Here is a 25582-nt window from a genome sequence, read left to right as displayed (position 1 = left end):
TCTGCTTTCCAAATGTTAGGAGCAGGAATGTGCCTTCTGTGTTTTATCGTGATTTACTGGAGGTTATGGGGGTTGCCCTGCGTGTTGCCTGCTGACAGCCAATTCAGAGGCCCCCCAGACAGTTCCTATCTGCCCCCAGTCTTCTCTTTATCCTCCTCTAGACCGATGGAGAGTAACATGTCCTGCGTGAAGATACTTTCTGCCCCTGTTGGGTCCCATTCAGAAGGTGGAAAGGGAATTCTTGGTGCCAAACAAGGAGCTGTAGCAGACTGGTTTTGTGGGTCAGGACATCTTCCCCTTCCCTGTCCTGATGGTAACAGTTAATTTTGCCTGCTTACACAGACAGAAATTTTTTTTGGCAGGATCTGAGAAATATTAACCCCTTCACCACACAAATTCTGCTCCTATTTCTGCTGAACCAAACAAGGAAATGCGCAAGGTTCTCCATGACTCCAGTGCAGACTGCTCCATGGACTGGTGATCACTGGTCCAAGAGCCAGGGTTCACTGGCCTTTTTTCAGGAGCCCCTCTGGGTTATTCCTCCTTGGTGTCAGGAGATGCTGGGGGCATGGTCTGCTGTCTGGTACCTGGCCAGGCAGCTGCCTGCCACATGTCACACATGCTTCTGGGCAGGGGATGGGACAAATGTCCAGTGAGAGACAGAGGGGTAGTCAGTGATGGAAGAGGGACAGAGAGCCACAGCTGGGGGGCCTTGAAGTACCCTCGCTGGAGGCAGTGCTCACATGGCCCCAGGGGGCAAGGCAGGTCTTTTCAGTTTTCCTGCTGGCCTCAGCCCTCAGTCAGGTTCAGGTTTGCCTTGCAGGTGAGATCCCCTCTCAGATTGTTGCTCTTCCCAGATCTGTCTTCTGGGGCTGTGGTGCTCTCCACGACCTGCAGGAAGCACTCAGGGAAAAGCCACATCCACTCTCTGCCGTGTCCCACGGAGCACTACGTTTCAAAGCCTGCACCCACTCCCTGACTGTGTGCCTCTGGCGCTCCCCGTGCTCCGCGTCCCCCCTGCTCTCTTGCCACAGGCTGGCTGAGAGCACGGGATTTCCCAGAGCTTTCCTGAGTTATTTTTAGTCAGCGCAATAAAGAGAACAGCTAGTTTGTGTCGCTATTTTTATAGCACTCATTAAAATGCTGTTGCTGAATATCCTGGTGGCTGCTTGCTTCCGCTCCTGTGCTGACCGCTCCTCTCTCTTTCCTGTTGCAGCACTGAAAAGCCCATCCGCATTCCATGAACAGCGAAAAAGTCTGGAGCGAGCCAAGGTAACTCCTGCAGCCGTTCCGATGAGGGAGCACGTGGGCTCGCTGTGCATGAGTTGCGGGGTTTGAAAGCACCTGCCACCACTGTCCCCTCCTCGGGCACCCTCCGTTCAGGCTCTGTGGCCAAGGATGAGGGTCAGGGCATGTCCCCTGCTTCCAGATGTGGTGGGGCCAAGACAGGGTTCTGGGGCAGCCTTCTTCAAGCAGGGAAGCTTCAAAAGGGCAGAGGGGCCATCCGTGCCCTGAGCTGTGGGCTTTTACAGCAGCCCCTGTCTCTCAGCAGCGGCTGCGGGCAGAGCGTGGTGCTGTTCCCCTCTCCGGCCAGGTCCACAGCCTGCTCCTTGCTGTGCTGGTGGCTCTCTGCTGCTCAAGGCAGCGGGGTTAAAGCAGGGCCAGCAGCAAAGAGGACTGCAGGAGCCTAACTACTTAGCAAGTGTGCAGGAGGAATGCAGATGTCCTTTGTCACCCGAGTCCCTAGGGAGCTCACGCTTGTCATCAGAGAGGAGCCTGGCTTTTAGCTCAGCAGTGCAGCTTGGCCATTAGGGCACACAGCATCCAGGCAGCTAAGTGGGCCAGGCTCCCACCAGCCCCATTATCTAACTGCGCTCCGGCTTCCCTAAATATTGCTGAAGGCATAGATAAGATAAGTGGCCATTTCCAGAACACATCGAAACACTGCGATGCGATCATTTTGGGAAATCACGCTGCTTTCCGAGCGCCCACCACCCAGCCTTGGCCAATCTGCAGTGATGTCCACTGAAAAGGGAACAGTCAGCAGTCATGCAGGTTTTGCTTAAACACAAGAGTTTGTTCCGTTAATCTGCAAAAACGTGCTTGCAGCCACACGGAAAAGGACTTTTGCAAGGAAGAATGATTGTGAAATATGGAGAAGAGCTCTTCTGAACTTAAACACACTCCAAATCACTTGCCCCAAATCTGCTGCGGTAATAAACGGCTAGCATAAGGAATACAATATGACTCTGAAAAATTAGTATGCTTATGAAATTTCAAGCAATCCAAAGTATCCTTGAAGTGTCATATATTTTACAGTCTAAGTATACATTTCTGTCTCTTTGTCTTTCTCTTCAAAAGCTTTCACTGGCTGGTTGCCTGGGGAAAAGGGAAGGATGGTCTAGTCTCTCCCAAACTGCATGCTTTTTTGGAGCACACTAACAAAGACACTAATGAGCACAGCCCATAACAAACATACACTCCTTTGCAAGGATGCCCTGCTTAGAGCTGTCACAGGGAAGGAGCAGCGGCTGTTTCCAGATAATTACTCAATGGCATTTGTTGTTTAGCTGATATTCCTCCAAACCAATCTTCTGCAAACAGAAAGCAGATAACAATAAACATTTTCATATGTTTTGAAAGCTCTTCTGCTTCAGCTGACACTAAAAAACCCACATCTGAAGTCTTTCTCCACCATTTGCACCCCAGTGACACAAATACAGCTTATAAACAGCAAAGGTCAAAAGGAATTGAATTCACTGCAGAAAGTCAGGCTAACACAGTGTGAACGCTGGGTTCAATACAAACAGTGCCACAGCTGTAGGACAGCAAGTCGGGACCTGATCTGAGGATTAGTTGGATATCCATCAGGAGAATTTAGTAGCGTATGGGTGCAGACACCAGCTTGCTCTGACCTGGCACGGGAACCAGGCAAACCTACGCGTGGCCCAAGCGAGGGATCGTGCTGGTGAAAATAAACTAGGGAAAAAAAATAGGGAGGGGGAGGGTAAGGAATTGTGAAGACTTCAGTAAACAAAATGTCTATTATTTGTTTAAACGTGTCAGTGGCTATGTTAGAGGCTGGCATCAGGCCAGTGCAGCAGACTTTGAAGTCAGTGTCCTGTAACAGATTGCTGGGTTGGAGGACGGAGGGCAGGCTGACTCTCTTCGGCAGTCTGGCTCGGCAGGGCTTCGGCACACACTCCCAGCACCCCAGCAAGCGTGGCAGGGAGGGACTGGGGGGGGGACAGCTGTCGTGCCTCTGCCTCAGAGCAGAACAGCACTGTCTGGGTCATTCCTGACAGATGTGTGAGCACCGAGGGACATCCCACCCCAGCTCCTGTGCCCTCTGTCCTGTGCTGTTAGCAGGTGTCCCCCAAGCCCCAGCCCAAGCTGCTCTGTTGAAGTTTCAGCCCATTGCTTTTTCTCCTATATGCATGTACATGCAAAACTGTCTATCTTTTCTTATAACACTTTTTTAAAGTATTTTGCAGCCTGTTTCCCCATAGCTATCTCACCCCTGGCCTGACCAACCTCCCCTTCCTTCAACCTCTCCCATCTCTGGCTCAATAACGACTTCTGTAGCTGTCACCCAGACCCTTCTCATGGACCCTTTCAGATGCAGGGCACAGAACAGGCCCCTGCTATTCCCAGGACCTATCCAACATCCTTCGTTGTGCCTCCTCGCAACCTGCCTGCTGGTCTCGGCATGTGGTTCAGCTGCTGATCACTAGATTCTCCAGAGCCTTTTATATTTTTTTCTCTGTTTATGGAGAAAATGATTTCTGCGTAAGGCCACTGTCCAGTGACCACTACAGAAGCATCTCTGGTGAATTAAGCCTTCATCCACCCCAGTGCTTAATCAGCTGGCTTAGCTGTGGCTAGCTGTGACCTGAACGCAGCCCTTTCCAAATGTCCTTCTTGAAATTACATCAAATGTATTTCAGATACGTTTGATACTTCAGTTCCTCCAAATCGTGTTGCGTTGTGATCTGTTAGCCTCGAATGATTCAGAGTTAAGAAGTATGTCTTCTGTCATCAAAGGCATTAATGAATACATTGGCTAGTAGGAAAAATTGCTGTGTAACATGATTTGATATATTCTTCTGCTTAGACTGCGAGCCATTGCTAATTCCCCTGGTGACCCACAGCTATGCTCCTTTTTTATGTTAGTCTTATCCAGACCAAATTTCTCTGGCTTGAATATGAGAAAGCCATGTGAGATAATGTCAAAACATGCTTAAATTCATGCTACATGACATTCATGTTTATTCCTGTAACAGAAATCTGTCATCTCTCCATAGAAGAGAATTAGGTTGGTGTGATGTGGCTTGTTCTTGATGAATCCATCCCGGCTGTTACTCACCTCCTTGCTATCTTCAAAATCCATTTATATAGATTGTTTGATTACTTGGTCCAATGTCTTGCTGTTTTATAGTTTCCTGGTTTCTTCTCTCCAGCTCTTTTAAAGCAAGAAATTATGCTCTCCCTTGCCTGGTTTCCTGGAGACCCACAGACAGTTGCTATTACTCTGGCCTTGTGTATCTCAAACTGTTCGGGAACATTTAACTCATCTGAGTGTTCTCCAACCTGTTCTCCAACCTGATAACTGGAGGTTCTTCTCTTTTCTTGCTGAAGGTTCTTGGCTGAGTCATCTGATTGATAAATAGCCGTTTATCTTTTTAGTGAGGATGGTTTAAAAAGGCATTAAATCCTGTAGCCATCTCGGCAGCGTGCACAATTATTTCTCCTGTTTATGGAACACAGACCGCACTTTCCACTGCCTTGTCCTAGCTACAGAAGTCCTTATAAAATCTTTTTCTCATGATTCTGTACATTTTGTACTGTGGGGTTTCAGTTTTGCTCCAGCTGCTTGTACTATTCTTTTATGTTTATCCTGAAGATTTCAACCTCTTTGAACCATGTACATTTTTTGTGCTATTTATTTTTGCATCTCAACTTAGCAAACAGCTAATAACTTGTCCAAGTTGTGCTCTAGCTTTTTTTCACCAGGGATAACCTTATATCTGTATTCTTGAGGTCAGCTGCCCTCAACACTGACTTCTTGGCCCTAATGGACAGCGTTAGTGTACCTCTTTGTGCCTTTCTGTTCCTAAAGCGATGAGGAAGTTGGCACAAGGCTCCAGGACCATGTTCATCACAAGCTCAGCTGAAGTGATCTGCAAAGTGGGTTTTCCCAACCCCACATGATAGGCAGGGTGAGGAATCACAACACACAGGAATTGCAGGACTGCGGGAAGGCATAGCCTCGTGGCTGACCTGGGTAAAGACTCTGGGCATCTTCACGGCTTGCTCAGCCTTACAGCTCACCCCAGAGTGCCAGGCTTCCCACGGGAGCCATTGCTAACCGTCCACACTGGAGCTGCTCTGGTGCAGCTCTCAGGTGACACGGTTTGCTGAGCTGGGAACAGATCCACCGCTCCCAGTGAATAGGTCTCATCCTTCCCTTGAGCTGTCGTAATACTTCAGGCATCAGAAGCCCACGGGAAATTGGGAAGGACACAGCTTAGGAGGGGATCTAGTGAGCAGTCAGCAGCTCCATGCACATTGTTCCTTTTCTGAAGAACACCTGCCCAAGAACAAGCCAGTGCCTGAGTAAGGAAAAAAAAAAAAAAAAAGCCATTTAGGAGCTCACTCAACCCAGTTTGTAATAAATCCAAAAGAAACATGGGATGGCACAGGGGCAGCCACTCTCTGTACCTTATTTCTGCTCTAGCCAGGTAACTCTCTGCATTTGTGTTCTGCAGACTGAAGATTATCTCAAGCACAAGATCAGAAGCAGGCCTGAGCGATCAGACCTGGTCAGTATGCACATTTTACAAGGTAAGACTGCCTGAGCTTCTCCCATGTGCTCCTTGTGCCTCCTGCTTCATGTCTGTCCTGCCCCACTCGGGTTCCCTTCAGGACTCTCATCATGATAGACTTTGTCCCAGCTGCTCGTGAGAGGCAGATTCAAATGGGACACATGTTGTATGGAGTTCAGTCCAAACCTGGTCTTCAGGAGGCAGGACACACGTTTATTCCCTGACAGAAGCAGACCCAAGGCCATCTAATCTTTCTCCCATCTCTGGCAGGGACCAGTTTAAGATGCTTTAGAGGACAGTGGGGTCGAGGACAGCTGTGAGAGGACTCTGTTAGATAGACTTGCTAATGTCTAATCCTCAAGAAAAGCACACTTGGGGCATTTTTTGTCCAGGGCACTGAAATCCCTGTAGCAGGTGGTGACAATACCCTCCCAAAGCTGGGCATCTTTTGTTTTGCCATAATTCTGGATATGCTGTGTGACAATTCATGGCGATGCAGTTGATGACCCAAGCAGAGCCATATGAAGAGTGAGCCCTGCTATCAGTCCGTGAGCCACAGCAGCTCTTCCCTGTCCCATCGTGGCGTCCCCTCCCAGCCAGAGAGCTGGCATGGCTCTGCTGCATCCCATCACAGACTGCAGCACACTGCAGGGTCCCTCCTTATCTTCAGAGATAACAAGCTCCTTAGGGAGGAGGATGTGCAGCCTCTCTCCTCCGGTCCTGTCAGTCACCTGGAAGAAGCAGATCACTCTCTGGCAACTGCAAATGCTGCTCTCGACATGGATGAAGTCCATATTTCTTTTTCCTCTGGCACACAGGAGGGCTGAGCCAGGGCCCGTGCTGGGTCAATGCCGCTGCCTTGCTTTGCCCTTGGGTCTCCATCCCTAAGATGAGCTAGCACCATTGCTTGCTTAACAGGTGGGAAGTGTCTTTCCCTTAGTTTAAGTAATAGAAGCAATACGGACTGGAGCTGGGGCCTGGGGGCTGTAAACCAGATGTGGAGGCAGCTGCAGTCACTGCGCAGGGACCAGGTTGGCCAGGCACAGCTGGAGGAGAAGCAGAGGCTGCCTGGCTGTGTATGGAGCAAGCTGGCTGTGCTGTCCCACACACACATCTCAGCTGGAACCTCTGCTCACACCTCTGTATGTCGTGCCCTGCATTTCGTGGAGGTGTGCCCTGGAATATCAGGGACTTACATGTCCATTTGGTTCATAACAGGACCACCTAGAGGTGATGGAAACTGGCCAGCTAAGACACTTCACATCATCTAAATGCCTCACAGGCATACATTCTGGTACCATTCACCTCAAGGAGCTCACGTGTGTTCGCTGCTCTCTATAAGTTTGAGGCCAGAAGTGAGCCTAGATCAGCCCTGCTGACCTCCTGCAGAGAATTTTTCCTGGTACCCAGCCCTGCAGCTTGTGCTGCCCACAGCATCTCTTCTAGAAGGGAATCCGGTCTTTGAAGAGAGCACAAGCTAGGTGCAGCCCTTCTTACTTCAGACCCCTGAGGGTATAGACAAGGTCTGGCTTAGGATCCCACTCCCTCACTACTTACCCCTGCGCCACCAGAGGTTTGGGAAATTGTTGTGTTTAACTGGCTGCTCTTCTGTCACACTTGATAACTGGGGACTTCTCAGCTGGCTTGGTAGGGCTGTGGCTTCCAGATCTAGCTGCATTTTTTTGTGCTCCCCTCCAGCTTGTTTTTCCCTTGAGCACCTGGAGCACTGTAGTCATGCTGCCCCCAAATGCCCACTCCCAAAGACTCAGCATTTTTTTTGCCAGTGTAATCTATTTACTCCAGTTGTCAAATGCTGTTCATGTTTATTTTCTCCAGCTGTTCCCCAGAAGCAGGGATCCATCTGCACTAGTCACAAGGGCCAATGGGCTCCTGGTAGGCAGGAGCTGGAGTCCGCTTTGGCCCTTATGTTAGTCACAACTTTTTGATGAAGTTTCCTTTGCAGATCGTTCCTGGGCTTTGGGGAGGATGCTGCAGCTGCAGGCTGAGTTTGCAAGCCTAGGCTGGTAGGCAGAGGCTCTTGCTTGGGAATGGAGAAGCTGGATCTAAGGCTCAGAGGAGGACCCGTTTCCCAAACCCCACCAGCCCTATCCAATCCAGCATCCTCCCTCCCAGCCCCAGAGCAGCTCCTGCTGTGCACTGAGCCATGCTTAGGTGCTGGCTGCAGCCCAGAAAGACTGTGCTGAAGGGGAAGCATATTCCTGCTGTGCACTGTGCTTAGAGATGCCCCAGGTCCTGAACTGATGCCTTCCTTTTGGCCTTTTAGACTCAGCTGCAGAGGGGTCCATTCAGTCTACTCAAATGAAGCTGAAAAGAGCCCGACTGGCAGATGATCTCAATGAAAAGATTGCTCTCAGGCCGGGTCCTTTGGAGCTGGTGGAGAAGAATATTATTCCTGTCGACTCAGCTGTGAAAGAGGCCATAAAAGGTAGTGGAAGTGAACGTACGTGTTGTGTGGTGTGCATGGTGCAGGGCAGGGGCTGGCAATGTTGAGGATGTACTGCAGCGACTGTGGGAAGTGGCCTGCCTGGACTTAAGAGCTACATTTATTGCTTAAATTTTATTATTTTCACAGTGAGTAACCCAGTCCAGCACAGTCTGTGCTGTCTTATCCAGACCTATGAAAAGAGAGCTCCCCCCTTCTTAAAGCAACAATCACAACTGCTCAGCCATGTGTCCTCAGAACTCCTTTCTTAAACCCCTTCCCTCCCCAAGGCTTTAAATGTGTAAACGTTACTGCTGGAGACAGGACATTCCTCCCTCCCTTGCGTGGGAGAGGACCTGGGTGCACGTCAGGTTGTGAGGCCAGCCTGGACTCTCCCACTTGTCCCCCACCAAGCTTTTACATCCCAGTGGGTGAAGGGGAAGTGGTTCCAGTTCAGGGAGGCTGCGGGTCTCTTTTTTTCCACCGGTGCTAGTGGGATGCATTGCTGGGATGGGGAAGCATCCCTGGGGTGCTAGACTGCTGGGGAGTATGGCGAGCAGCCTGCGCCCCAAAGCAGGGTACACTCCTACCTACTCAGTGCCTGGCTGATGCCTAAGCTTAGTTTTCCTCTATCACCTGCCCCCGGCTGGAGGAGGGAGGCAGGGTCCTCCACAGTTATGTCCCCCTTGCTGCCGTAGGGAGGCTGGTGTGGCAGCTGACACAAAGCAAAAAAGGAAAAAGGTGACTTAGATTTTTCGAGGGCTTGGTGCCAGGACAAGGAGGTCCAAAAGCAGAGAAAGAGCAGGAACGCCAGCAGCGTCCTGCAGTGCCAGGACAGCAGCCCGTATTTCTGAAGCCTGGGGGCCATCCCTGCATGTCCAAATTGGCCCTCAGGGCTCTAGAGAGATGCTCTGCCCCCTGGGAACTGCTTGTTCTGTGGCTTCTGCTTCCTCAGTTCATGGGATTCTGTCCATTGGCACAATCCCATGTTAAGTGTCAGTTCTGGGGCTCAGAGCAAGCTGGGGACAGTGGCAGGGCTCTGGGACAGGAGGAGCCTTTGAACGACAGGAGTAATGCCAAAAGCGGGAATTGGAACAGGAAGCGCTGTGACTTCCATTGCATCTCAGAAACCAGGATAAAATGACATGAAATACTCCAGGCTCGGATACATTCTGCCCTGCCCCGCAATCGTTCCTGCTCTTGGTTTTGCTGCTGTGAGGCGCACACCGTGTACGTACGGCGGCTTCTCCAGCCCGGCCCCGCAGCTGCTCCGTGCCAGCATTTCGCAGCTCTCGTCTGTGAAGGTGAAATGTTCCAGGACTCTGCCTCAAGAGGAATTTTTAAGAAGAGTTCAAGGAAAATTTCCCCAGCCACTTATCGAAGTACAGGACAGTGGGGGGAAAATCTCTCCCCCCCCCCCCCTTTATAAACATTTGAGGCAGTTTGAGCATGACTTTATCCACTGGAGCTGAGGTTGGGAGGCTAAGCCAGTGTGCCTGAAGTTTGCACAGACTTTCTCTCCAGCTGCCTTGTCAGGACCTTGTGGTAAACGGAGATTTACAGGACAAAATTGTTAAAAATACAAAGTCTGGCTTAAAATGATTTGCTCAGCTTTAAATTTCTCCCTTTCGCAATGACCTTCTATCACATTGCTGGCGAAAAAAATGTGTCCTGTAAGCCAGTTTTATCCCATTTAGGGTGAAACACGCAGCACATTAGGGTCAGAGCTATTTGGTACTGTTGGGTGCCATGAGAAAGAGGTGGTGCAACTGCACCAGGAACACAATCCCAGCCCTCAGGTTTCTGCAGTAGAAAGCCGCAAGCTGAAGGATCCTCAAGTGGGTTTTTGGAGTCAGAGGCATCTTGTGGTGCTCAGGGTTTGGGGCAAAGGGTTGAACACAGAGCAGAGATGAGCACTGGCACTTCTGAATGTTAAGCCTTTTGTTTTCGCAATACCAGAAGGATGACAGGGTTTAAAATCATTTTACTTTAACCTTGGAATCTCAACTGTTTATACAGTGGAAAGTTCAGCTGACGTGTTCCTCTAATCACCTCCGGCAGGGTGAGCAGAAAGTGCCAGACCCCAACAGAAAGCCCTAACGTCCCAGTGACAGGAGGCTGCCAGTGCTCTGCATAGCTCAGCAGTGATATAAGAACCTTTTTTTACCAGGTCCTTGTCATCACTTTGTCCAATTCGCTTGAGAGGACAATACCCAGTGCATTAGAAACAGCCCCGAGCAAACACCATTCTCCCTGAGATTACAGCAGAGACACAGGATCATGAAACAACATGGCCAGCCCCGGGCTGGGCGAGAGCAGGACAGATAAGGGCAGCGTTCCCACCCGCGTGGGCCCCCGGTATCAGGGAGCAGGATGCAGCACATTCCTGTCATGCTCCAGGCTGCCCCTGTGTCCTGAAGGTCCCTTGGGCTCCCGGCTTTGGCTAAGTGACAACCCAGCAGTCTTGCAGATCCGCAAGTCCCCCTTGCTCGGTGTCGTTTTTCCCGAGGGAGGATGCCCCGCTTGGCTGCAGTCACGGGGAGCAGCTCCCACCGGCCCAGGTGGAGGACCCTGCAGCGTTGCAGTTCCAAAGGGAAGACCCGGGTTGGGTGCTGCTGTGACGGAGAGGGGACAGGCCTTGCTCCAGGGCCGTGAGAGGAGCCCCGTGCCCTGGCCAGCAGGGAGGAGAGGCTCTCCACAGGACGCAGTCGCTCTTGTATCCCCAGCCCCACGGTGGCTGGGCAGCAGTGCGGGGCAGGGAGCCAGGGCGCCTGCCTCGTCCCCCGGCAGTGCCCGCGGAGCAGGCGGAGATAACGCCTATCTCCCTGATAGGGGCAGGGGCAGAGCCGGAGGGTGCGTGTTGGTGAGAAGGTGCACATTGCCAGACCGGCGGCAGGGACAGGTGGAAGCTTGTCCCCGGGCCCTTCCCACTTCCCCCTTTGTCACCTCGCTATCGGTGTGCCAGGCTGCCTGACAAACGCCAGACATGAGCACGAGGAGATTATGAGCACAGCCACGCTGCTCCTTCCTCTGCCCCCCACCTGCAGCCCTCCCGAGGCTCACATGAGACCTTTTGGGCTTTTTTTCAGCACTTTATCAGCAAAAGCTGGGAGTCAAGAGCTTTTGCCCATCGTGCCAGGAGCTCTGCAGGGGGGAGAAGCCATGTCAGGGAAGCAATGGCAGGAATCGTGTCGTGCGGGGGAAGCCCTGGGCAGGGACGGGGCCATTTGGCTGCAGCCAGGTCCACCGGTGCTGGCTCTCACACCGTGTGGCCAGGTCACCCTTCGGGTTCCTTTCAACCTCAGTTCTGCCACTGAGAACCGCTTGTGGTCGGGGCGCTCTGCTGATGGAGGGGGTGGCTCCAACGCCTGTCTCCCTATTCCAGCCCCACCTGCCTGCGAGAAACCTCCTGCCCCGGGGGCCGGGCTCCCCCTCGCCCCCTCTGCTGAGCAGCGCGGCCCTGGCACTGGCCGGGAGCAGATGCTGCCCCTCTCCCACCAGCCGCGGCCATGGGGCACAGCCGGGTGCTGCCCCGTGCCTGGCTGTGGACGGGGTGGGCAGCGGAGCTCCCAGGGCACCATGTCCAGGTCTGGAGGAGGTGGGCACAGGCATGGTGGCACCCCATGAGGCTCACCCACCCCATCCTTCCCACTGCCACAGTCGTCTCCCTGCTCAGTGCAAGGCGCTGATCGCTGCCCCTTCTTCCCTGGCAGGCACCCAGGTCAGCTTCCCCAAGCCGGCTGATGCCTTTGCCTTCGAGGAGGACAGCAGCAACGACGGGCTGTCCCCGGAGCAGGCCAGGAGCGAGGACTCCCTCGGCTCCACCGAGCCGGTGACAGGCACCAAGGCCCTGGAACCAGCCCCTGCCACCCCAGCTGGGGTACCCCAGGTAGGGCCCAATGCCCCCTGCCTCCCTGGGGGACGGGGCAGGAGACCCAGACCCAGGGACATGCCTCATGGCCATGGGGGTCCCACGGCCCCCTGTGGAGGGACACAGGGCTGCACGGGCCACCATGTCCCTGCTGACCGGTGACAGCACCAGAGGCAGCTGGAGTGACTGGGGGCAATGGGGTGGACTGGGGGGGACTGAGGCAGACCGGAGGGACTGGGATGGATTGGGAGACTGGGAGGAACTGATGTGGGCTGGGGTGGGGTGGACTGGAACAGAGGGACTGGGGCTGGCCGGCGGTAGGCTGGGGGGACTGGGCTGGGCTGGAGGACACTGAGCAATGGCATACGGGGGCGAGTGAGGAAACAGGGCTGAGTTGGAACGGAGAAGGCTTGGAGATGGGGGTGGACTGGGATGGATGGGGGTGACAGAGGACTGGGGGAGTGGGGGTAGTGGGCTGGGATAGACCTGGGGGGACTGGGATGGACTGCAGCATCTGGGATGAACTGGGGACAACGTGGGGCAGGGGAATGGGGTACCAGGTGCCCCTTGCAGGCAGAGGCCATCCAGGCTGGCCAGCCCCTGGCACCTGCCCCACGTCCCCTGTCCTGTGGCATGGCTCGCCTCTCCCTTGCAGGATCACGCCCACAGCGCCGACAGCCACGCACCGGAGCCAGCCTCGGCACAGGGCAGACAGTGTGACAGCCCCAAGCAGGCGGCGGGGCAGGAGAGCCCAACCCTCCCAGTGCCCTCTGCCGTGAAGGTAATGCTGGTGCCACCAGGCTGCCCAGGAGGGGGATCAAGCCCAGAGCACCTGGCCGCATCCAAGCCTGAAGCACCCGTGTGCTGCACTCCGTGTGTGGGAGGTGCGGGGGTTTAGCCTTAAAGGCTTGGAACAATTCAGGAAGACAAACCTTGTCAAAAACTGTAATTCGATTAATTTCGTAACAGTACAAGGTATAGCTAGAGGCAAGTGCTCAGGTTCTGCACTGGCAACGTCCCCTGGGGCTAGCAGCAAGAAGGAGATACAAGGCAACACTGAAATACCTTCGAGGCAAAGAGGGCCATTGTCCATCTTCTGTGTTCTCCAGCACAGCTGAGCTGGGATGTGGCCCTGAGGGAGCCCCCCACATGCAGGCTCAGCAACTCTTGGAGCTGGAGTGTCAAGGTGCTGGCAGGAGCTGCCCTTGCCCTGTCCCAGGCCTCTGAGCTCTCACGGGGGTGGCAGGAGCTCTTCTCCCAGCTAATTCCTTTCCTTCTTGGACCAACAGTCCAAATCATCCAGTGACAGCAAGAACCGTCACAAAAAGCCCAAGGACACCAAGCCTAAGGTGAAGAAGCTGAAGTATCACCAGTATATCCCTCCAGACCAGAAGGCAGAGAAGTCCCCTCCACCCATGGACTCTGCATATGCCAGGCTCCTCCAGCAGCAGCAGCTCTTTCTGCAGCTCCAGATCCTCAGCCAGCAGCAGCAGCAACAGCAGCAGCAGCAGCAACATTTCAGCTACCCAGGGATGCACCAGGGCCAGCTAAAGTGAGTGGCAATGTGCCAATAGCAGTGTTTAGTCCTGTCTCTCTCTCCGAACTTTCCCCTGCCGTACCCGTGTGTGCCAGTGCAAGGGGGACAGACGCGTGCAAATAAAATGTAAAAGCTTGGGAGCAGCACTCCTCCTGCAAAGCCGTTCTGGCTTTGCACACTGGCTGGGGCACCTGGCGCCTGCTGGTGGATCACCAGCAATCTCCTTCTAGCCCAGCCTGGCTTTCCTTGGGGCTGGAGTCCTTCACACAGGAGATAGCAGCCCCAAGGGAGCAAAGAGATGGTATGCTGGGCGCAGAGACCCCAGGGGGACAGAGAAGTTACCCCAAATTTCCTTTGTTATTTCAGGCAATCAAATGAGCAAATGGTCAAAAGTTCAAATTCTTCATCAACTTCTGTCAACAACACCCCTCTTTCTCCTGTGAAAACCACCTTTTCAGGCCAGACTTGTGTCTCATCTATCAAGCCAGGCCCTCTGCCGTCTAACCTGGATGATCTGAAAGTGAGTGCAAACTTTGTCACCACAGGAGCAGAACCTTATAGCCTGAAGGTGCTTTGCTACCCCTGAAGCGTGCGGTGTGGTGCCGCAGCCTGAGCTACCTGGGAGCGACCGCGTGTTACGGATCAGCAACCCAGAGCCACCGCGCTGTGAGCAAACCCAGGAGTACATCACACTGGGTCGGGAGGTGGGCGCAGCAGTGGCAGCTGAAAACATGGCTTTGCGGCTCTGCAGGTGCTGTTGTGGGTGCATTGCTCCAGAGCATGCACCAGCAAACCTTAGGTATAATGTGACATGGCTGCAGGCAAGGCATCAGGTCAAGAACTAAAGGATGCTCTGTGCTGCTGCTCCTGCAGCTCATGGCTCCATACCTTCTGTGGTTTTCTGGTGGACATCACGGATGCTGCTAGCAGACCAGCCAGAAGCATTGAGGTCAGCATGGGCTGCACTGAGTGACTCAGCTTCTCAGTGGCCATCGCAGCCAGCCCAGCTCAGCTCTGCACAGGCAGGTATCTCCCGGAGCCTGCGGCTGCGAGCACTGCCTTGAACAGTACCTAAGTCTCGTGTAGGCAAGACAGGCAGGGCATAAGGGAGAATCGCTTGCATTAACAGTTCATTCATACTTTGCTAATGGAGCCTCAGCCATGGGGAAGGTCAAGTTCTTTTAGGAGCAGAGACCTGGGGGCAATACTCATTATTAGAGGAAGAAATAAGATCAGGTAGAAATAACATGAGTTTGGCCATAGCAATGCCCCAGCTCAGATGCCTGAACCATGTGCAGATGCCTGAACACGAAGTGTGTGTCTCCAAGGTATGCGCTCGCATTCTCTGAGCTAGAGGATGCCAGCAGCTAGTTCCTGGTCTGTGTGAAAATCCTCTGCTCGTGTAGAAACCTACTGCTAGGAAGGGAATCCTGGGTTACCTCTATGGCCCAGGGACCACTGCTGCTTCGTGGAGAGCAGCCTCAGTTCCTGGAGGAAGAAGGAAGGTGTTCCTGCTGGGAAGGGTGAAGATCCTGCAGGATGTGCGGTGCTCAGGGCCGTGCATGGGGACTCTGGTGGCTGCAGCTGAGACAGTGAGTACCTGGGAGGTCGGAGCCTTAAAGCAGGAAGCTGGGAGCCTGTGATCTGAGACAAAGTTTAGAAACTTTGGTTTTCTAAAGGGCTCATCTGCCACTGGGACTGATTGTTGGTCACTTTCCTTCTAGGTGTCAGAACTGAGGCAGCAGCTCCGAATACGAGGCTTGCCTGTGTCAGGTACCAAAACAGCACTGATGGAACGGCTGCGGCCCTTCCAGGAGTGTGGCAGCAACACGGTGCCAAACTTCAGTGAGATTACCACTGTCACCTTCCCAGTCACTCCAACAAGCACCCTGTCGAGTTACCAGTCGCAGTCCTCCACCAGCATGTTATCAAATGGCTTCTATCACTTTGGCAGCACCAGCTCCACCCCACCCATCTCTCCAGCCTCCTCCGACCTCTCTGTGAGTGGCTCTTTGCCTGACACATTCAACGACGGGCCCATGTCTTCTCCACAGTTTGGTCTCCAGCCATCTCCGGTTCATGGCAGTGCTGAAGAAAGCCTCATGAGCAGCATGAATGGAGGGAGCATCCAGCTGGAGCTGGAAGGGATTGACACAGAGAAAGACAAGATGCTGGTGGAGAAGCAGAAGGTCATCAATGAACTGACATGGAAGCTGCAGCAAGAGCAAAGACAGGTGGAAGAGCTACGGATGCAGCTTCAGAAGCGAAAGAGAAGCAATGGCCTTGAGGAGAAGCAGGGGCCTGCTCAGCATTTCTTTGGTGTCCCCATCAAGCAAGAAAATGCAGTGGCCAGCTGTCCATTTGCATCCAAACAAACTGCCTTGAAAGGCCAGGCCAGCAGCTCGGATAAGTTAAGTAACTGTGGGGTGCCGCAGCTGCCTCACATTGTAAATAGCCACTGCTTGGAGCCTGCAGGGCAAAGCACCATCACCTCCTCGACATTCCTGAGCCCGCAGTGCTCCCCCCAGCACTCTCCACTTGGGGCTGCAAAGAGCCCCCAGCACATCAGCCTGCCGCCGTCCCCCAACAGCCACTATCTCCTCTCGGTGTCCCCCAGCTCGCAGGCAGAAGGGCGCAGCGGGTCCCCGCAGACCAACAGTTGCCTTCGCACGGGATCGGTAAGTGGAGAGCACCCCAGACAGCATCGCGGTGGTGAACGCACTGATGTCTGTGGGCAGTCAGTCAAACATCCCAGTCTGAGGCCTTTCCTATCAGACCAGAACTGCTGGTGCCCAGGGTGGGTACCCGGGGGCCGTGGCAGCATGTGGGGCTGCCTGGAAAGGCAGGGAGTGTCCTCGATGGCCAGTGGGTTGGAAGCTGATGGCACCGCAGGGTCCTTTGGAGGGCATGTCCTGGGGAACCCTGCCACCACTGCACCCAGTTGCTCTGGGGGGGCAGCTCCCATGCCACACGGAGCCCCAGCACAGCTCCCCTCTTCCCCAGGGGACCCCAGCGCAGCTCTCTCTGCCCCTGGGTGAGCACTGGCAAAGCTCCCTGTGTCCTGGAAGAGTCTTGGCAGAGCATCCTCTTCCCCATGGAGCACTGGCACAGCTCCCCCTGCCCCTGGTTAAGCACTGGCACAGCTCCCCCTGCCCCTGGGGGTGTCCTGGCACAGCTCCCCCTGCCCCTGGGGAGCACTGGCACATAACAGAGCCCTAACCCAGCTGCCTCTCCCCTCAGGGGGAGGCCCTGGCACAGCTCCTCCTGCCCGTGGAGCGCTGGCACAGCTCTCTGCACTGTGGGGAAGCCCTGGCACAGCTCCCCCTGCCCCATGGAGCCCTGGCACGGCTCTGTCCACAGCAGGAAAGCACCAGCACAAACCCCCCCAGCCCCTGGGAGAGCACTGGCTCCATTCCTACACCCCGGGAGAGCCCTGTCGCAGTGTTGCAGGGTTTTTCAGCATCTCGCTGAGCCATTGCAGCTCCTAAGAGTGTGTGAGGGATTTTGATCACTGGGTCGAAGGAGGGCAGTTATCCTGGTCTTACGGCAAGCCCTTTCTTGAGAAGGTAGCCTAGGGCTTGCAACTGGGGTCTGCAGTCAGATAGAGCTTGTGCCTCCCCATCAGGCAACCAGCACAGCAGAGAGTTGTCTCTTCACCATCCACCATTTCTCACTCAGCCGTCTGGACAGGTACAAAAGCTTGGAGAGGAGCACACGCTGCCAACACACAAAAGCAGTAGAGGGTTCCTCCCAGCCGATGTCCGCAGAAACGTGGCCAGGATGTGTACAGCCAGGCTGAGTGGCCTCACCGCTGCCCTGGATCCGCTTCCGGATCCAACCTGCCTGCCAGGGCCACGCTGGTTCCCTGGTGCTGGCTCTTACGGGGTGAGGCAGCTGCAGCCAGGCAGTGAGGAAAGGCGTGCAAAGGTCTAAAGTCAACAGGGACAGCAGCTGGCAGGCAGTGGACCTTCAGATGAGGTCCCTCCTAGAAGGGGGAGTGGCAAAAAGCTGGCACTGATATATACAGGTGTTTGGCACAGGCACAGAGAAAGCCTACGTGCTGACCGGGCAGCGACTCTTTTGAGCAGTCTTCCCTGGCCTGGGCTCTGTGAGATGCTCCTGGACAGGTGATGATGGCGAGGCTCCCCAGCAGAGGGGCTAGGAGGCAGCCGGGGAAGCGCTTCATCACCAGCCGGCTGCCGCCAGCCACCTGCGCCCCTTTCCCTCTTCCGCTGGCTCTGCATGGTCACGGCTGGACCGAGCACCAGGATGCTCCGCGGCATCGTGCCTGTGCTCTGGCAGCAGCCGGGGGTCAGCCTGGCCCCACATCGCACAGCCAGCCCGACAGAGCTCGTTCACCGCCCTCTCTCCTGCCAGGAGGCCAGGCACTTTACCTGAGCTGATTTGACTCAGAAAATCATTAGTCTCCCTGGCACCACAGTGGCTTCAACAGGGGTGAAAGAGAGCTGGGCCTCCCGCCGTGCCTCCCTGTGCATTGACTCCGTCTCCCTGTATTTCCCCCATGCAGATGGCTACGCAGGCAGGTCAAAAGTTTTCTATTCCATCCCCAAGTTTTTGTAAGTCAAGCCCAGCCCTCTCAGAGGTAAAGCAGCCTCCACCTTATGAGGATGCAGTAAAGCAGGTAACTGCATGATTTTTATTTTCTATAGGGCTAGGTCTGCGCAGGGTATTCTTCTGTGGTTAATGTAACTCATACGCAGGAGTTACAACCCGTTATGGGGTCTCTGGGTAGGACAGACCTCTTCCCATAAGGAATGGGCTTTTCTTAAAGAATTAGTTGCTGGATGATTGCCACAAAGCACTCGGACACCATGCTGGATGGGATAGCATCTTTTGTGCTGGTGAAATGTGCCAGTCCACCCTGGGGTCCTGACATCCCACACAAATACCCCAGGACCTCAGTATACTCTTCTTTGGAGTGCTCAGGGCTATGTGAGAAACAGACAGACTCTTGAGCATTCCCAAGTCACCAGGAAACCTCATCTTCTCTACTTAGCCCATTAGCAAAGTGCCCTGCTTGGTGCCATCTGCATCCCTTAGCCTTATCCTGGAGTGCTGTTCCCACGGGGAAGACTGTCTTCATCACCCATAAACCCCTCACCCATGAGAGTCTGTCAGCAGCCTCAGTGCTGGTCACGATGGTGCCTTTAGGAATACAGTGATGCTGTTGGCAGTGATAAAAAAAGGGCTTATGCTGGCTGGTAGGGAGGCGTCTCTGGTCAGGGAGCGGAGGATGATGATGATGCCTCAAGGGAGCTGCAGGGAGTGCAAGGAGGCACGTGCCAGTGCAAGGCGCTAGGTCCAAAAAGTCAGTGTGTCCTGGTGGCCTTGGGAAAAGGCAGTGTGTGGTGGCCACTGAGCAGAGGGTCAGTGGCAGGGCGGGGGGAACCTGGCACCGTGCTCCCCGGATTCACCATGCTTGTCCCGGGTCCTTGCAGTGCTCACCTGAATGCCGCTGCCAGCCCCGCGTTGGTGCGGCACTTCTCCTGCACGGGAGAAAGCCATCTGTGGGGTCTAGAGCCACCTACCTGGCTTGTGGCTGGAGGGACTCTCCTCCTAACGCCCTCTACTCTCCTCTTTGTCGTTTGCTGCAGCAGATGACACGAAGTCAGCAGATGGACGAGCTCCTGGACGTGCTGATTGAGAGCGGAGGTACGCACTGCTTCCCTGTTCCCCTCCAGGGCTTCCCCTCCAAGCCAGCGTCAGTCCGTGGGGCTCAGTGCACTCTGTGCACCCCAGCAAAGCTGAGTTGAGTGCAGCTTTCATTTGCCCTCCCTGTGCCAGCAGCCACTGAAACTGAATTCAAAAGCATATTGGCCCTCCTGGAGCCTGCTCCTGCATGTGCAGACCTGGTGGGGTGGTCAGGGCTTGGTTGTCACCTATGCAGACTGCAGAGAGAAGGGATGACGGGGCAACAGCCCTGTGCACAGCACTGCCAGCACCCTCCCCATGCAGACCCCCCAGTATCCCCCGCCGTTCCCAGTGCTGCCAGTGCCATCTCCTGCGTAGAGCACTGCTGGTGCCCTCCCGTGTGCAAAGTGCTGCCTGTGCCCTTGCCCATGCACAACCCCTGCCCAGCCCCATGGGGACAGCTGCCAGTGCTTGTGCCCTAGGGACTGTGTCCAAACCCAGAGGAGCAGAAGTCAGACAGGAAGAACGTGCGAGGCGTCCCACAGGGAGGGTGGGTGAGCGATGCCAAGGGGGTTGAGTGGGGAGCGGGTCCCTGCAGGCATACCCAAGAGCCCAGCTGGGGGATGTGGTGGTGCCTCTGTGTCCAGCAGTGGTGGGCACTGCCAGAGCACCTCAAACCCCTCTCATTTGTTGACAGAAATGCCAGCCAATGCCAAGGAAGATCGGTCCTGCCTCCAGAAAGTACCTCAGATAACGCTGTCTACAGGGAACTCCAGCACCTCGCTCCCGAAGTCATCCACCCCATTTGAGCAGGTCTCCTCAGCCCAGCTCTCCTTTGAGCACTGTCCGGGCAGCAGCGATGCCCACCTCGAGGTCCTGCTGAACGCCCACAGCCCCCTGGGGAGGGTCAGTGAAATCGCCCTGCTGAAGATGGGAGAAGAGTCCCACTTCGAAGGGATGATGGAGGGGTTCTCTGGCAAAGCCGCAGATGAACTGCTCACCTCCCAGGAGATTTTACAGACTCCCCTCTCGCCCATGGAAACCCAGCTCTCCCCTTCCCCTGCCGACGGCTCCGGTTTACAAATGAGTTTCACTGAGTCTCCGTGGGAAACAATGGAGTGGCTGGACCTCACCCCCCCCAGCTCTGCCACTGGCTTTGGCTCGCTCACTCCTGCAGCTCCCAGCATCTTCAACATCGATTTCCTAGATGTTACCGATCTCAACCTAAACACCAGCATGGACCTGCACCTGCAGCAGTGGTGAAAGGGAGGCTGGTGGAGGCAGCGTACTATGAGCCTGCAGCAGCCAGCACAGTGTTTCTGTCGTGCCGGAGAAGACGCAGCGCTAACGTGCCCCATCCAGGGGAAACTGGAGTAATTTTCCCAGCGTATAAACTTGTTTGAATTTCTAGTTACTGCAAATTAACAGCACAACAGCTCTGGTACTTTGGTTTTCCTCCATCTACAGGTCCCCACAGAGGACACCAGTGCCTTTAACAACACTTTTTTGATTGACAAGAACTGAGTTTTGCTTCTTTGATCTTTCCCCCCCACCCCCGGTTTCAGCAGTCACTCTCACGAGAACTGGAGCAGCTCATGGTGAAACTGTGGGGTGAGGAGACCTCACCTGGGCAGCAACGGGAAATCATGGAGAGGAGAGCCCATTGCTGCCCTTTCCTCTGCTCTCCTCCTGCCCATCCAGCCCTTCAGGCAATCCTGGCTCACCTTGGCCATGCCCAGGCCAGGAGGGTGGGAGCAGGGAGGCTCTGCCCAGCCAGGGCAACAAGCACACTTCTCCATACAGCCAGGCTCACCTTGCTTCCTTCCCCTTGCCCTTGAAGCTGCGTTGCCCAGTCCCCGCACAGCTCTGCTCCAGGTGGATGAAAGATGGAGACCACCATGTTCATGGTGCCACCTTGTCATGTCCTCATGGTGCCTGGGGGTTGGAAGCCCAGGAGCCATCCCAGCTGCAGTCTGAACTGCATCAGGCTGAAGCCTGTGACCTTGGAGCAGAGAGCTCTGGACACTGGAGGCAGCTGCTCAGGCTGCAGGTGCAGGTACCACAGGCATGTGGCATCCCAGTGGACCTGCCACATCCCAGCTAGTATGGTACAGATGAAGAGATGTGTAATGTGTTTTGGTCCAAGGGAGGAGCAAGTGGTATGGAAAACACAGACAGGCTTTGGAGGGGCTGTCCTCTGCACAGCCAGACATCAGGATGGGTCTCTACCTCCTTGCATGATCTGGGAGCAGGGGGAGCCAGAAATGGACACTCGGCAATGTGGAGCAGGGCTGAGTGGGTCCTTGCGTGGCTGCAGTTTTGTACAAGCGTCTGCTTTTGTTGCCTCCACTCCTCTGCCATCCATCCCTCTCTCCGTCCTTCTTCCCATTCCTCCCCTTCTTCCCGAGTTTACTCCAGCATCACTGTTCACTCAGCCCAGAGCAAGGCCATCCGGAGAACAGCTGTGAATCACTGGGCCTGGAGGAGCTAGTTCTCCTAAAGCCGGCAGAGATGGATGCTCTCCTGCAGTGATGCCTCCCATTTGAAGACACCAGCATTTCTCCTACGAGTCTCTGTGCAATATACTTCCTCAGGCTCTGGCGAAAAGGAGCCTCTGCTTCACTTCTTGGCTTCCACCAAAGAACTTGCTGCAGACTGTTTGACGGACACGTCTACTTCTTTGAAATTCTGGTTTTGCCAAAGTAAATATTGTTGCTGACAAAGATTGTTAAACTATTTACAGACTGAGCGTATTTAATATTTGTGTTACTGGAAGGACAGCACACGGAGATGCAGCAGCCGGGGAGGAGCCCGACGGGAGCCCCGGGGCTCCCATGGGACACTGCCCCAGGGGTGCTGGAGCTGGCAGAGGAGGCTCCGCAGCCCCTGCTGTGTCTCCAGCTCATGGCGTTGTTGCATGCTGTATAAAGCACGTGGCAGTAGCTTTCAAGTCACTATTTAAAGCACCACTTTTCTATTGTACAAATGGTCACTGTGCACTGCTAGGATAGACAATCACAGGTTGTGTTTTGTTGGGGTTTTTTAAGAGAATTTCTTTTTCTAAGTGAGACATTTTTTGAAGCCGGTCCATGGAGAATATTAATAGCACTTGAAACAGAGTAGTGTTAGCTACTACACTGCGTTATTGTACAGGGCTTTCCAGGTAACTTTTTCCTCTCAGCAAATATATTTCCTTATTTAAAGGGATGCTGTCAGCTTCAAACTTGTAAGCAAGCACATTTCCTTACCTATGTTACCAGCAACACCTTCATTATTAAAACCCTTGTCTTGCCACCCTGTCTGCTCACAGTTTGCTGTTTGATTTCACCAGCTGGGGCAGCCACAGCCGTCCCCGCTGTGCCTGTCGCGATCAGCTCTGTGCCCTGGGACAGCTACAGTCCTGCAAGAGCAGAAGCATTTCTTTCACAGCAACAAGTTCCTCCCAGAAGATTTCTAATCAAGCTAGCCAAAGTCTCCTGTTTCTGAAGGCTTCTTCTTCTGTCAGCTCTGGTTTTGCTTTGTTCTGCAAACCCCAGCTCCTTAGAGGGGCCAGTGTCCCTCTCAAAGGCGGTGGTTGGCACCCTGCCCAAGTCCCAAGGGATTTTAGGCACCGTTTCCCTCCCCAGTCTCGTGGGGAAACATCTGTTTCTCAGCCCTTCTGGGCTCAGCGGGGATACCCTCCACCCTAGGGTGTGGGGTGAGGAGGCGGTGGGGGCAGGAGCTTCCATGTGCCCATCACAGACTCCTTCAGCGTGGGGGGAACCCAGAGCCCAGCACCACAGCTACCAGCGCCTTCCGTCACCCTGTCACTGACAGCACACCAGCACCCCTCGCTGCTCCCCAGTGCCACCTCGGTGCCCACAGCAGCCCACAGCCCAGCAGCCCACAGCCCAGCCCTCTCGTCCTGCGCACCGGCAGCCCTGGCACCCGCGCAGAGCCCCCGCCGCTCCCCCCACCAGTGTGTGTAGCCCTCGTACCTGCTTATCAGCACAGGACCCTCTCTGGCACCCATCCAGACCCCTCTTCTCATCCCCGGCCAGTTCCCCCAAAGCCTCTACCCCCCTTTCACACAAACTCACTTGGGGGAGGCGGGGGGGGGATCAGGGCCAATCCCTGCCCATGCATGGACCCCCCTGCACCCCTTGACATGCTGTCACCCCCATACCTGCAACACCTAAAAGTAAGCCACAAGGAAGGACTTACGGCTGTGCAGGATGCGCTGAGGTTCTCAGGAGGCTTCAGCGTAGCTGATGGCTTATTTTAAAGCCCAGACACTTGTTCACCCTGGAGCACTGGCAATGATACAGCTGTATGGCCGGGGCGGGGGGGGGGTTGAGATCACCGAAGCTGTCATCTGCACATCTTGGCTTACCAACAGGAGGACAAGATGGCCTTCCTAGCAATACCTTTTTATTTTTATTTTATTTTTTTTTTTAATCACAGCACTCCCACCTTCAAACTTATACCAACTCATTGCACGCAAGTCAGGGACTAAGCTCCATGTATTCCTATCAATTTCTTACACAAGTCTTGTTGTATGCCAAAGGAAACATGCTTTTCTACAAATCCATGAATTTATGGTTCGCTTCATTAATGTCTTAAGACTTGAACCAAAAAAACTAGTTTGAATCCAGCTACAATGACACTAATCGTTGGTGTTAGGTACAATTAAAATCAATGCTGACAGACCCCCTGGTGCTACCCCCTTTCCTGGGGGCTCTGCTCACCCTTTGCTGCCTCTCTGGGGCTTCAGCCTGGAGGAGGGTGCGGGGTGCCATGGCCATCGGCAGCCTCAGGCTTTGCCAGAGCCAAGGCACAGGTGTGGCTGGGTCTTTCCTCCTCACTCTACAATCCGCTGTAGAAAACCGGGGTAATTTTTACACCTTTGCAAACATGCTCATTCTTCCTTGGCACCTAACTCCACAGCACACCTGAATTTACAGTACTTGGTGTCATTTACATATGTCAGAGGCTTGTTCTTTGTTCTCTTTGTTTAAGGCTGGTTTTACGCTACCCCCCAAATTACATTCCTCTGATGACTGGTGACTGGCCACCGATGAGGTGTTTATAGCCCTGGGGCCTCTGGCATCACCCTGTGCCTGTTCCTTCAGGCCCCTGCTGTCATCCGCTGCCTGTAGTCCTCTACAGTGCCTTCTACTATAGAGGCGTAGACAGGTATCTATACCCAGAGGAACTACTTGGTATTACTTGCCACTAGTTACAAAATGTATACAAAGCGATGTGGGACATCATACAATCCTAGAAGAGCTAAAACAAAGCAAGTAATGCTCATCTTGTCATTAGATAATTGCTGTTATATCTCAACAGCCTAAAAGCAAAGCTCCAGGGAGGCTGGGACTAGTTCAGACAGGCCTGATAAGCCCCGAGACCCCTTTTGCTAACCTAGCACAAGGCTGTGGCCTCGTACAAGCAGCAGCACCACGTTTCCTGGGCTTCAAAGCTACAAAAGCATGGGACCTCAGGAGAGGCCACAGAGCATCTCCTTCCTACAGCGATTGTCAGGTAAGAAAACAAGTTCTCCAGGGATGCCTGAACCTCTCCCATTCCAGTAACCCCGCTTCCTGGTGCCAACCTCAGTCAGCACCATGTGAAGACCTGGCTCTGCCCACCCCTCGCTGGAAGTGCCCCTACCGATCACACGTTGGTGGCAGTGATCTCATCAAAAAGGTGGCTTCAGTTGCACTGGCTTTCCTGCAGGCAGTAGGAGTTGCCTGGATTTCAAGATGGTTTTTCCACCGACCTCTCAAAACTGAGGTCAGATTCAAACATCTTCAGGAAATCACTGTGAGGTGGAATCCCAGGATCTGAATCTTTCTGTCCTCTTTCCTTACCTGCTTCCCTCCTGCTTTTCTAGCTCAAACCCAGGTGCAGAGGGAAAAAAAAAAAAGAGAAAGAAACACAGGCTCCTGTCACTGGGAACCAGGAGAACGGCTGTGGTCTGCACTATGCAGAAGATCGAGCTACAGCTTCTCACCATGCACCCACTGCATGTTTTCCATGTTTTGGTTTTTTTTTTTTTCCTCTTAAAGTATCTTCAGCTGGCCAGGGTGCACGCACTTGATCACATGGAGCAGCACTCCCAGGTCATGTTTCTGGGGAAGCACTGAGATTCAGCATGCCACCTGAGTCAGTGGGATTAGAGGTGGTCACAAACTGGATGGCTTTTAAACCAGTTCTGCAAATACCTGGTGGGCCTGGTAATGAAGCTCCCTCTTCTTATCTTCTCCAAAACC

General features: G+C 54.1%; 1 protein-coding gene across 3 annotated transcripts in view; it reads left to right on the top strand.

Annotated features, from left to right (window-relative positions):
- Positions 1-22622, top strand: part of MYOCD (myocardin) — a 102794-nt gene extending 80172 nt beyond the window's left edge. For 2 of the 3 annotated variants that reach the window (XM_056326521.1, XM_056326522.1), the window contains exons 3-12: positions 1217-1272; positions 5769-5844; positions 8110-8271; positions 11982-12157; positions 12795-12920; positions 13429-13691; positions 14043-14196; positions 15401-16354; positions 19292-19349; positions 20026-22622. In XM_056326521.1, coding sequence (XP_056182496.1) covers positions 1217-1272; positions 5769-5844; positions 8110-8271; positions 11982-12157; positions 12795-12920; positions 13429-13691; positions 14043-14196; positions 15401-16354; positions 19292-19349; positions 20026-20591 — 2591 coding nt within the window. In that variant the 3' untranslated portion in view covers positions 20592-22622. The remainder of the gene's footprint in view (positions 1-1216; positions 1273-5768; positions 5845-8109; positions 8272-11981; positions 12158-12794; positions 12921-13428; positions 13692-14042; positions 14197-15400; positions 16355-19291; positions 19350-20025) is intronic. The other variant, XM_056326523.1, reaches the window with a different exon arrangement.
- The last annotated feature ends 2960 nt before the right edge of the window (positions 22623-25582 follow it).

This window comes from Falco biarmicus, chromosome 1, assembly GCF_023638135.1.
Source record: "Falco biarmicus isolate bFalBia1 chromosome 1, bFalBia1.pri, whole genome shotgun sequence".
Taxonomy (NCBI): domain Eukaryota; kingdom Metazoa; phylum Chordata; class Aves; order Falconiformes; family Falconidae; genus Falco; species Falco biarmicus.
Note: the sequence above shows the minus strand (reverse complement) of the source record. Positions and strands in the feature narration are given on the sequence as shown.